Genomic DNA, 12,175 nt, shown 5'->3' on the forward strand with positions numbered 1-12,175 from the left:
ATACATTTTATTGCTTGTACTTTATGGTATCTGTTACACTAGGCCGTCTCTCCTGTGTTTCCTTTCCTATGGGTATCCTGTGTTATAACTCCCTGTCTCCCTCATTCCCTTTCTTCCCCTCTCTGAGTCTGTCTGTCTGTTCATCTCCTCCCCCCCCTCGTGTGTGTGTGTGTGTGTGTGTGTGTGTGTGTGTATGTGTGTGTGTGTGTGTAAGTAGATACAGCAGTTTGGTTGCAGAAAGCCACAAAAGGGCCATGAGTACAACTCAGAATGAGATGCACAGTGGGGTTTTAGAAAGGACAGATATCAAAAATTTAAGAGTAAATAGTTGCTCCCGAGAGAATGAGACCTAGCCCCAGTGAGAGCCTCTGTAACTGAAGAGTCGAAGCACAACAGGGAGCCGGAGAGAGAGGCAGCTGAGGTGGAAAAGGGGGCATCTGGGGAGGGAGAAGATACACTCAAGGAAACAACACCTTTCAACAAAAGGCACACTTGAGTGTCCATTGGGAACTGGAGCTGTTGGTGAAGCCGGTTTCTGAGTGCTGCAAAGAACTACAGACATGTAGAACTGGTGATCGGAGGTTTTGTGAACGGGGATCTGAAACTGGGATGATGGGGCTTGGCATTGGAAATGGCATATGGTCTAGATTGGCACTGAGAACCCGGGAGAGCAGTGGCCCCTTGTACAGCCTCATCCTACTTGAGAAAACTCCCAATTCATTTCAATATTATTAACAGAATAACTGCATCATTAGGGCATACCAAAAAAAAAAAAAAAAAAAAAAAGATACATAAGAGAAGAATAGGATGAAAAAACTCCTAAGCTAAAAACCCCAAACAAACAAAAGAAAACATTCCCTGCCAACTAGCACTAGAGAAATATTCCTCCAGAACAGAGGATTGGTGTAACATAATATCCCAGCATGAATAAAAGATAAATAAGTTAATGATACAGTAGAATCTAGGAAGGAACACAATGAGAATATAAACAGGACCTCAGGAAACAATCCCCATTAGGATGGCCAATTAAAAGGAGACAATGGTCAGAAGAAAACAGGATGTAAAATGGGTTGCTTGTAAAAGTTATGGGAGAGATGGAGAAAACAATTATTTCACAAGCAGCAGCTAAATTTTAAGGTACACAAGGGAAACTGGGGAACCACAGGAAGCAGAACGGGATGCACGTTCTCTTCTCCCAGCAAAAGTGAAGTAAAGAGAAGGAAAAAAATATTTGTAAAACAGAGTAAGTGAAAGTGAAAGGTTTAAATTGAAGGGGGAAAACTCCAAAATAAGAATAATGGTTGTCTCTACCATCAGAGGAAGACTGAAACAACGGAGAACAAACACTCGAATGGCTGTTGTGGAACTCACTGTTTAGTGAGACTAGCCTCAAATGCAGAGAGATCTCTCTGCCTCTGCCTCCTAAGAGCTGGGATTAAAGATATGTGTCACTATGCCCAGCTTAGAATGTGTTCTTGGAGTAAGATCATGTTTAACAGTCCATCAAAAAATCTGAATAAACTGTCTTAGAACGATCAGCATCAAGACTAATATCAGGAGCCAGTAGCTATCTATTAATACATAAGCTAGAGCTATTAATAATAAAGTAGATCATCTTGTTTGCATTAGTCACAACTAGGCAACCAGGAAAGAACACTGTGTCACCCTGTAGGAAAGGAGAGCCAAGCTGGCACAGGCAAAGCCAACATCAACAGAAATGGATACTGTCTATTTGAGGCTTAACGGAGCTTGAGCCAAAGATTTTAAAGCCATCTAAACTGTCCTTCAAGTGTCAAGGTTTCAGGCTTGCCTTACTGAAGCATGTCCCAGAGAATTGTTGGCAAATGGACTAGGTGAATGCTGAGCATCTTTAAAGCTGACTATCTAGGACAGAGCTGACATAAAGGTTACAAAGTGAAATATAGTATGACAACTGCATTTGCTTAACCCTCATTATGGAGTCATATTTATTAAAGTTATAGTTATGATATTTTTATCCAAGTGACTGATTTTTATAATTGGAATTTTGCATGATACCCACAGAATTCCCTTTGTTCAGACAACTGTAGCCAAATTCTACTCTGAACACTGGTGAATTAGCTTGCGGCTTCTCATATCTCCCTCCCTTCCTCCCTCCCTCCCTTCCTTCCTTCCTTCCTTCCCATAATTTTTCCCATAGTAGTATTTATCTGCCATATTGCATCCTTCCAAACTCATATGTTATAGTTTTAACAACCCATACCCCAGAATGGTGTGTCATTTGCAAGAGGGTCTGTAAGAAGGATGGCTACACAATCCAGTCTTGCTGGAATCCTGAAAAAACTGAACGTTTATATGACGAGTGACACTAGAATCATGTGCACACAGACAAGTAGGGCATGAGAAGACAGAGATGAACAGTCAAGGAGAGACTCCTCAGTGGCAATCTTGCCTATACCTCTATCTTAGACTCAGCCTCTGAAACTGTAGGTAGAGAAAGACAGGTGAACTTATTAAACATAGTAATGTTTTCTGGGTGGATCTGAAGAGTGGAACTTGCCTCAGGATTGAAAACTGGCAAAAAAAAAAAAAAAAAAAAAAAAAAGCAGGATTCTGTAATTTGGCATCCTTTTAAAGAAAGTTATACATGCTTTTAACTGACATTTTTTTTTCAGGATACTGGGTACTGTACATTGAACTGAATTTTAATTTTAATTATCATATAACATTTTCATTATCATATAACAGTTTCACTCACCCATAAGGTACATAACATAGTATTTTGATATATTTAATATAATATGTAATTGCTAAAACAGGGTAACCAGTATTTGGTGTTTGTTTGGTGTTGCTGAGACAAGAGTTTCTTGGAATAGTCCTGGATGGCCTGAAAAATCACTCTGTAGACCACACTGGCCTTAAACTTAAGAGATTTACCAGCCTTTGCCTGGAGTGCTGGGATTTAGGTGTGAGCCACCACCACCACCACCTGGTGGTAATTAGTATTTCTGTCTCCTCAAATACTATCATTTTCATGTTAGGGCCCTTTAAACTCGTCTTCTCTAGTTATTTCAAAATGTGTAATTGTGGGATTTTTTTTCCCACTATCCTAGGACAAGAGAGCCACTTCCTCCCCTCTGAATGTATTTTGGTACCCACTGTCCATCCTTTCACTGTGAGCACTCTGGAGTATCCCTAACTCCAGTGAGCCCGTTGTAGTCTGTATCTCTATGTACTCTACTCACTTGGCCTCCAGGGATGAGTGAGCGTATGTGCCATGTGTCTTTCTTATCTGTTTACCTAACATAACGCCATCAATGATAAGGTTTTGTGGAAAATAGTCCAATGTGCATGTATACCACACTTATTCACCCATTCATCAACTGATTAACACCATGGTTGATGGCATAGTTGACGGCTATAAATAGTACTTAAGTATGGGATTGCATGTAACTCTTTGATATGCTTATTCCATATGCTTTAGATATATAACCTCACAGTGGAACTGCACACTAACATGGTAGTTTTGTTTTCAACTTTTCTAGAAACCTTTATCCTGGTTTCTATAATTGTTGTGCTATTTCACATTTGTCCCTTATGCAACAACCTACATGGCATTGACCTGACTGGGTGATAGAAAGTGAACAAATGACATACATATACAGAAAAGATGCCATTGGCTAACTAGTGAGCTCTAATGCAAAACAGATTTATTTTTCATCAATGAAAACTAGAAAGATGAAAAGAAAAGCATTCTTCAGGCAAGGGGAAATGACAAGACATTAACTTGCTGATCTAGGGCCTGCAATAGAAAGGTTTGTCCTACTCTCTATCACTTGGTCATCTCCTTGGTTTCTTTCGACCTTTCACAGACCTTTTATTTTTATCATCCTTCTTCCGAGCCAGTTCTTCTTTCCTCTGCAGCTCAACAATTTCCCATGCCAAACGGTCTTCATTCCTTCTCTGTTCAGCTATCAACTCTTTTGTAAATGTTATTGTCTACATAGATAAAATAGAAAGGGAGTCTCATTAAAGACCATATCTGCATAGAGAGGTGGTTGACCCAGATCTTAGATCATGAAACAGCTGTGCCCAGACCATAGTGGAAAAGCATCTTCAATCTCTATCAGACCTACTAAATCAACATCTACAAGTACCAAGAGACCAGGCGATTCATATGCATATTGAAGGTCCCACAGAGAACAGACCAAAGACATTTAAAATCTCTAGGAACCCATAAGCGCCCATTTGCAAAGAGTGGTGGAGAATATCAAAGGTGTAGATCACTTTAAGGAACCATGTTCTACTGGCCATATTTTTAGTCCTGTTTGCCTGCAATTTATGGAGACTGACTAGATACCTAGAGCCCATTTTCAAACACTTAGATGCAAGTGATCTTCATAAGGCTCAACTCTTCACATCTCCTTAGTGCCTCTTGGTGAGAGCATTGTCTAACTGAGATGGAGAACGTTTGTGCTATAGCATTTTCTTCATTTTGACTTCCTGACATGAATGGGCTTAGAGAGAGAAGGCCCATTGAGTCAGAGGGTTCACCAACGATTAGGAATGAATCGCAGAGAATATTAGAACCAGTTAGCTACTTACAGGGTTATCTTTAACACTTAAGGCCACATCTTGCAGATCATGCAGAATCTCAGTTAATTCGTTTTCCATGTTTAGAATAGCCATCGCACACTGGATGCATCCCTGGGTGTCTATTTCAGGCCTCTGTTAGGAAATGAACAGGCAGTGAACTTACTATCTCAGGTAATTTCTATGTAAGATGAGGAATAGATTTGTAGGTATGAAGGCTTTTGAACTTTGCATAGCATAGTGGAGTCAGCTGAGAGTCTTAATGACAGATACCTGGCTCACCTGCAGTCATTTTGTTTAACTGATATGGGCCTCGGGACCTTAAAAAGATCCTTGACAAATTCCATTGCTACATAACAAGGGTACAGGTTAGTAATTATTCCACTGGTTTTGAAATTCTATAATGTTGGTTTGATTTTGTTATGTATCAGATATGTCCTAAATTTATTTTAAAAATGCATCTAAGACATTACAGATGAACGGATGCAACAGTCTTTGGGTAGCCCTGGCTATCCAAGAGCTTGCTTTATAGACTAGGCTGGTCTCAAACTCAGAGAGATCCTCCTTTGTTTGCCTTCTGAGTACTGGGACTTAAAGGTGTGCACTGAGCTAGGATACAACAGTCTTAGCTGAAGATCACACGGTTTCCTTGGAGTGCCAGCACTCAGTGAGAACAGTGGAGTTCAAGACACTGACAAGATAACCATAAGGAGTCCCTGAGGGTCTACCTAAAGTTTCTGTGAACTGAAAAAGGAAGGAGAATAGCTCTGGGAGAATTCACGAGAGCCCTGCTTCTAAGCTCTTCAGAGCATTAGGCCCATCTGAGGGGTTTGTTAAGACCACAGCTTCTTGGCCCTACTCACAATCAGCTTTCTTGGGCAAGGCAAGAGTCATGAACTTGAATGTTCCACCATTCACCTACGCTGCTGCTGCTGCAGATGCAGAGATTTGTGTGGCTGGCTCATTGAGAAAAGCCAGACGACAGGTATTGAATGGACATGTTTCATCCTTGAAGCTACTGAGTCATGTCCAGTTACAAAGAACACGAATAACCTAACTAGGAACTTTAAGTAGCAAGCAACTATATTTTAGATTTAGGAAAAAGTCCCAGCAGAAATTGTTAAAGTAGAATTACAGTCACCTGAATTTCCGGAATGCAGACCTTATTACCTCTTTCGGTGATGTATCCCAGGATGTTTTTGGCATAGAACCATTTCACTGAAGCCTTGTCCCGAGAATATGCTCCAAAACCAGTTATTGTCGTGTCATTGTCATACAAGCAAGCCTAGGACAGAGGTGAGGATTTGGGGGAAGGGAGAGGGAAAACAGAAGTTAAAATTTTAGGTAAGAATCTCAGGAAAAGAGTTTCCTGTCTCAGTGGTCATCTAGAAGAAGTCTTTGATGTTCTGAGTGTCTTGCTTGTCCTTAGAAGTTTCTATCTTTCTGAACTCAGGATGCCCCAAAGAGCAGCCCCTCAGAGAAGTTCCTAATCTTTTTACAGTATGGATTTTCTATGGGTCAGATCTGATAACATTATCAGTTTCATCCACTGACTGTATAGATCCATGACAGAAGCCTACCACAGGGGGCTAGAGAGATGGTTCGGTGGTTAAGAACACTGGTTCAATTCCAAGCACCCACATGGCAGCTTACAACCATCTAACAGTTCCAGGGAGAATCTGTCATCTTCATACAGACATACATGCAGGCAAAATACCAATGTACATTAAAAAATAAATACATTAAAAAACAGACAAGCATTACTAGAAGGCTAGGACTTTAATCCCAGCACTCGGGAGGCAGAGTCAGGAGGATCTCTGAGTTCAAAGCCAGCACTGTTCTACAGAGTGAGTTCCAGGACAGCCAAGGCTATATAAAGAAACCCTGTCTCAAAAAAGGAAAAAAAAAAAAAAAAAGCCTAGCACACATTTACTAAAAAGCTAAGAGCAGATTTATCATACAAATCCTGTCATGCTGACCATGATTATGAAATTGCATTTAGTTATAAAAGGGCTTATTCTGCTACCATTGGCTATTGCTTGGGAACCCAAGTGAAGAACCGATTCCCCATCTCGTAGCTTGTAGTTTGCTGTCATCATTCTAAATCACCAATGCTTCACCGTTGAACTACTCTCTCACCTAATGTTAGATGTGAAGATACGAATGTTAGATACCCAAGGATATGAAGGTAGCAAATGTGTCATCACCCGGATCAGAACAAAGTCCACCCTCATAGTAGCCCACGAGCTCTACTAACCAAGAACTTGTAAGCATCACTGAGGTTCATCTGCATACAAGCAACTCGATGAATAAAAGCTAAAGTCTCTTCCGGCATGGGCTTCCATCTCTTAGGTCCCATCTCAGCAATAGGGAAATTCGGCCATAAGGTGTGCCACCCACTTCACCGGAAAGGCTCTTAAATACTAAGGAGTAGATACAACCCACCCCTTGTAACAGGATGAAATCACGGCCACCTGAGACTGCAGCTGCTGATCTACCAACAAGGATACTGTGTTTGGGTAAAGAAACCAAAATGAGCAGAGAGACGATGTACCAGAGGGAGGTTGGGGCTTTGTCTTCTAATTTTCTCAACAGTCGTTCTGAAGGGTAATGGGAATCATTTTTAATTTCTCAGTGTCCTTGAAATGATGACGGCATAGCCTGCTTGCTATACATAAAATCTAAGGAGCATGTTGAAAAAAACACTTGTTTATAGGAAACACTATAATCCCTTCCCTCCTCATACATAATTGAGCTGATGGTGGAGTATGGTTGAGTTCTGAAATTTCCTAATCCAGCTAGTGGAGGCATACAGATTTTGTGGATAAACTGGCACTTTAAGTTGGCCTTGGGAGCAGACAGAAGATAGAGAAGTGGAGGCAGAAAAAAGGCATTCCTTCTGCAGCTGTAATAAGCACACACAGCTGTAGCTACAAGACGAGGCAATTGGCATCTTCTTGGCTCCTTCCTTATTCTTTCTTTCAAGGGTCTCTTTGTGGCTTGGCATGTACTGATTTCACCTTTTTTTTAATGGCTGATAATGCTGATAGTGGGGTGCTTCTAGAAATGTACTGAGTCACTGTTAAAAAATACATCTGACATAAGAATAAAGCTTAAAATTCAGGACATGCAGAGATGGCTCAGCAGTTAAGAACACTGGCTGCTTTGGGGACAGAACTTCCTTGTCTGGCCTCCGTGGGAGAGGACGTGCCTAACTCTGCAGACTTGATGCACTAGGGTTGAGGTGGGGGGATATCTGGGAAGCCCCACTCTCAGAGGAGAAAGGGGTGGGGAGAGGGACTCTGAGAGGGGGGCAACCAGGAGGAGGGCATCAATCGGTATGCAAAATGAATGAATGAATGAATGAATGAATGAATGAATGAATGAATGAATGAATAGAGGGAAAAAAGCACTGGTTGCTCTTCCAAAGGTCTCAGATATGCCCAACATCTACATGGTAGCTTACAACTGTTTATAGCTCCAGCTCCAGGGAACCAAAACCCTTACACAGACATACATGTAGGGGGAAAAACTTAAGATGCCAACTTTGAGCTAACCCCTGCCTTCTTGAACTGAATGGAATTGGCATCTGTCTAGGCAGGTGCTACCCTGCAATCCAAGCTATTCTGGAGGGTGAGCAGCAAATATCTTGATTTAGGGAGACAGTTTTAAAGGAATAGCAATTGCCCCGAAGTACACCCCTGGAGAAGGGTGAAAAAAAAACTCTTTTTTTTTTTGATGGATAAATCAAACTTTGAAACTTGGACAGTGTCAAACGAGGTAGTCTTAAAGAAGAAATGATCTGACAAATGTTTCTTGACCCAACAGACTCCAATCGAGTCCCTGATTACTCCTTCAAAGGAGAGGCCGTTTCAGACAGTGCTTCTCAAAACATCCTTTGCAGGGAATTTTGTTCAAATGCAGAAGTGTGGTTGGTGGGGCCTGAGACAATGCATTTCTAACCTGCTGCCAGGTCCTGCCTGTCCGGGGACATACCTTCAGGGGAAAGATTATAAGAACATTCCCAAAAAGCTTTCCAGGAAATTCTGTAGGGCACACATGGCACAGGTGGTGATCGTTGAGTCAGGAGGGAGAGAAAAGCATTGTCTAGAGAGTACCCTGCTGGCCTGTCATCCCCAAGGTATCAGGTCCTCCATGGCAGCACACCTGGAAAGGCAGCCGTGCTAGCAGTTTTGGAATAGCTGGGCTCTAGAGTTTAGACTAGTCTGAGAATGTGGCACCTGTGCAGATTGCCCACTGTTGTTCTGAATGCTATATTTGGTTTTGTTTCATTGTATGAGGGTTTGCCTATGTATATGTATGTGTACCGTGTGTGTGCCTAGCCTGAGAAGGTCAGAAGGTCACAAGACACCACTGAATCCCTTGAAACTCAAGCCAGAGTAGTTGTGAGCAACCACATAGGTGCTGAGAACAGAACTGAGGGCCTCTGCAAGAACAGGAAATGCTCTTAACCTCCCGAACCATCTCTAGCTTCCTGTCCAGCTTTTGCTTAGGTGATACATGACCCCAATTCCTCCTCTTCAAACCTTGTGGTTCTTTTTTGGAAGATCAGCATTTTGTGAGTAACGGTGACAAGTTTATACTGTCTAACCTACAAGTTAGTAAACCTGGAATTCATGGATTTGTTACTGGAGTAGAATAGTCTGAGAATTCGGATATTTCTGGGTGGTTTTAAAGATGCTTCCTTGTAAACATTCTGTGATTCTACTATACAGCCACAACAGAGAACTGAATGCATATTTATAAACCCAGTTTTGTTCTTTTAGTGAGATAGAACTAAGGATTTTGCTATTCTAACACCATTCTCTCTGTCTCTCTGTTTCTGTCTTTCTCACATACACACATACACACACACACACACACATATGCATGAATGAATGGAAACATATCACATCTTCAGTAATTAGTGTGTGTGTGAGTGTGTGTGTGTGTGTGTGTGTGTGTGTGTACATGCCATGAATGTCAGAAGACAACTTGTGAGAGTCAGTTCTTTTACTCCATGGGTTCTAGGGCTTGAACTCATATCATCAGGCTTGACAGCAGGTGCTTTTGCCATTTCCATAGTCTTGTTAAATTTTTATAATTATACTTTTAATCATTGACAGATGAACAGATATGTATATGTAGCATGCATATGTGTGTGTGAGTTTGGACATGCATGTTCGATGGCACACCTGTGGAGCACAACCTCTGCCGTCAGTCCTCACCTTTGACTGGGAGATGGAATCTCTCTTCCTCACTGCTGTATTGGCCGGGCTAGTTGGCCTGCCAGCTCCACAGTCTCCCTGTCTCCCATCTCTTGCTAGAACAATGCTGGGGCTCCAGATGCTATGGTACTGTGTGTATAATGGGGATCAGAACTCAGCAGGTCTGTGCAGGAAGCACTTTACCCAGCGGGCCATCTCCCCAGCTTAACTGTTTTCAATCAACCCATAGTTATACACAAATTTATGGGGCATGTGTGATATTTTGACACAGATATACAGTGAATGATGATTCTACTGTGGACAATTTGACTATGATATTTGTTACAGAAGAATCTTCCTTGAGTTTGACTTGGACTTGGACTTGAACTTCTTACACTTGGATATTTACCAAGACTGGGAGAGGGTAGAAATTCTTCTAGTAAGTTCTGTGTTTTTTCCTTTCTTACTCTGCGTTTCACTGTCTTCAGTGGGTTCTCAAAGCTTTGGTAGACATCCTTCATTTTTCCTTATTCATCTTCTTTTCTACTTTGTTTGCCTTTCTTCCTTTGTTATTTGTCTGACTTGAATGACTAATAAAGGAAGAGCCCAGAGTAGTAATTCCAGGCATGGGTCTGACGTGGCCACCATCTTACCACATGGCCTGAAGCTCTACATTCTTTTCAGTTGCAGTAAAAACACGTGGCCTGTGTGAGTTCCATAAAGGCTGGAATAAGACCACTCCCTTGCCTGTACCAACACCCTGGGCTGGAGAACCTACCCTCAATTTACAAATTCCTTCTTTATAATCCCCTGAACATCTGTCTGTGGGCTCGGGCATCAAAAGGAGACTGCTCAGGCCCTTTGGAGGTTGTTGTGTCAGCTCCTGACTGATGGCGACCCTAACTGGTTAGAAGCACCCTCTTCACGCCCACAATGAATAAAGTTGTGTTGGGTTTATTTCTGACATTGGCAATCCTTTCCTCATTATTTGTATACCACATAAATCCAACATTCTGGTTCATTGGCCAGGTATTGTGCAATTTGGGGAAAAGAGACCCCCCAAATCTCTTGGCAACGTTGTTCTTTTGGTCTTGACCCAAGTTTTCTTTTGGTGTCCAAAATTGGGGGCTCAAAAGAGAACAGGCAGACTCGCTATTGATCTCAGAGCTGGAAGGTAAAAGAGTTGCCTCAACCTTTCCTTTGGTCCCTTTCCTTTGGTCATTGGGTTGTTCATTTGAAACCCTTCAGGACTGGTAGGGTCCAGCAACGTTTGGGAGCTGACGTGCAGTGCTACCTTTAAAACATGGTTTTGTTTGTGTTTGCCTCTACTTTCTTTGTGTTTTCTGGTGCCTCTCTCCTCTATCTTTAACTCCTACACTCTGAGATGTCTGCGTCACTTTGGCAGTACACTGTTGCTGTCTTCAGACACACCAGAAGAGGGCATCAGATCCCTTTACAGATGTTTTTGAGTCACCATGTGGTTACTGGGAATTGAACTCAGGACCTCTGGGAGAGCAGTCAGTGCTCTTAACTGCTGAGCCATCTCTCCAGCCCCGGTGTCTATAGCTTTGTTTATTTAGGTGTTTGATTGTTGCTCTGTGTTCTGTATTTAGAAGGAAAGCAGTTAAAACATCACCTGCTGGCCCTTTACTCCTTAACTTAGCTTTAATTCATTTCAAGGATTGTTTTTTTTTTTTTTGGGGGGGGGAGCAGCTAAATCGAGACAAGGAAAACTGATGACGTGGTACTGCCCTTAGAGCCTTGCCCAGGGCGTGTTTGATTTTGCACAAGCCTCTCTTAAAAGGGGCACAGGCATCCTCTCAACTTCTCTGGTAAGGAAGCAGCTGACCAGTCCTGCTCCAAAACCTATGCGCCTGTGAAAATTGGATCCAGCAGGTGACAGGATGCTCCTCTATTGAAATTACAGCTAGAATAAGTAAGGAAAGTTTTGTCTGTCTGTTTTTTTTTAAATGTATAAATGTATGTGGCCACTGCGTGTTTATTTCTGACTGGTCTTAAATGTATACGTTTACTGTGTTCTACCTGTCTTGGTAAAAGAACATCAGATCGAAAGCCCCTCAGCACCCCAAAGACCCATTAAAGAGAAGACTCAAAGCCTAACGTTTTATTGGTCTCTCCTTTTCTTAGCCCTCCTATTCCTACCCCCACTCCTGCACTTGCTAGTTAAGTCCAGTCTCTCTTCTCATGGTTCCCCTGCATAACTTCTTTATAAAAGGGAAAAACTATATAGATTTAAGGTCTTGAAAATTAAAAAAAAAAAAAAAAAAAAAAAAAGCAAGAAATAGTGTGAAATACAAGCTCGCCATAAAGATAAAGAAAAGAATGCAGGAACTGAGCTATCAGGGCTAACTCTAGCCATTTGGCAGGAAAGCGCG

The 12,175-nt window shown here is 41.8% G+C and overlaps 1 protein-coding gene across 1 annotated transcript; it reads right to left on the bottom strand.

The window, feature by feature from the left end:
- Positions 1 to 3,682: 3,682 nt before the first annotated feature.
- On the bottom strand, positions 3,683 to 6,959 carry LOC110330137. The gene is made up of 4 exons (XM_021210096.1): positions 6,830 to 6,959; positions 5,714 to 5,857; positions 4,585 to 4,707; positions 3,683 to 3,978 (listed from the first exon to the last, which is right to left on the bottom strand). Exons 1-4 carry the CDS (start codon positions 6,929 to 6,931, stop codon positions 3,820 to 3,822), a joined length of 528 nt encoding a protein of 175 aa, XP_021065755.1. The 5' UTR covers positions 6,932 to 6,959; the 3' UTR covers positions 3,683 to 3,819.
- Between the last annotated feature and the right edge of the window lie 5,216 nt (positions 6,960 to 12,175).

This window comes from Mus pahari, chromosome 12 (assembly GCF_900095145.1).
Source record: "Mus pahari chromosome 12, PAHARI_EIJ_v1.1, whole genome shotgun sequence".
NCBI classification, from domain to species: Eukaryota; Metazoa; Chordata; class Mammalia; order Rodentia; family Muridae; genus Mus; species Mus pahari.

Coding starts and splice junctions, on each gene's coding strand:
- LOC110330137 (XM_021210096.1), bottom strand. CDS start 6,931: ATGGGACCTAAGAGATGGAAGCCCATGCCGGAAGAGACTTTAGCTTTT. Junction 5,858..6,829: donor GTGATGCTTACAAGTTCTTG/GTTAGTAGAGCT, acceptor CCTCTGTCCTAG/GCTTGCTTGTATGACAATGA. Junction 3,979..4,584: donor TAAGTGTTAAAGATAACCCT/GTAAGTAGCTAA, acceptor TTATCTATGTAG/ACAATAACATTTACAAAAGA.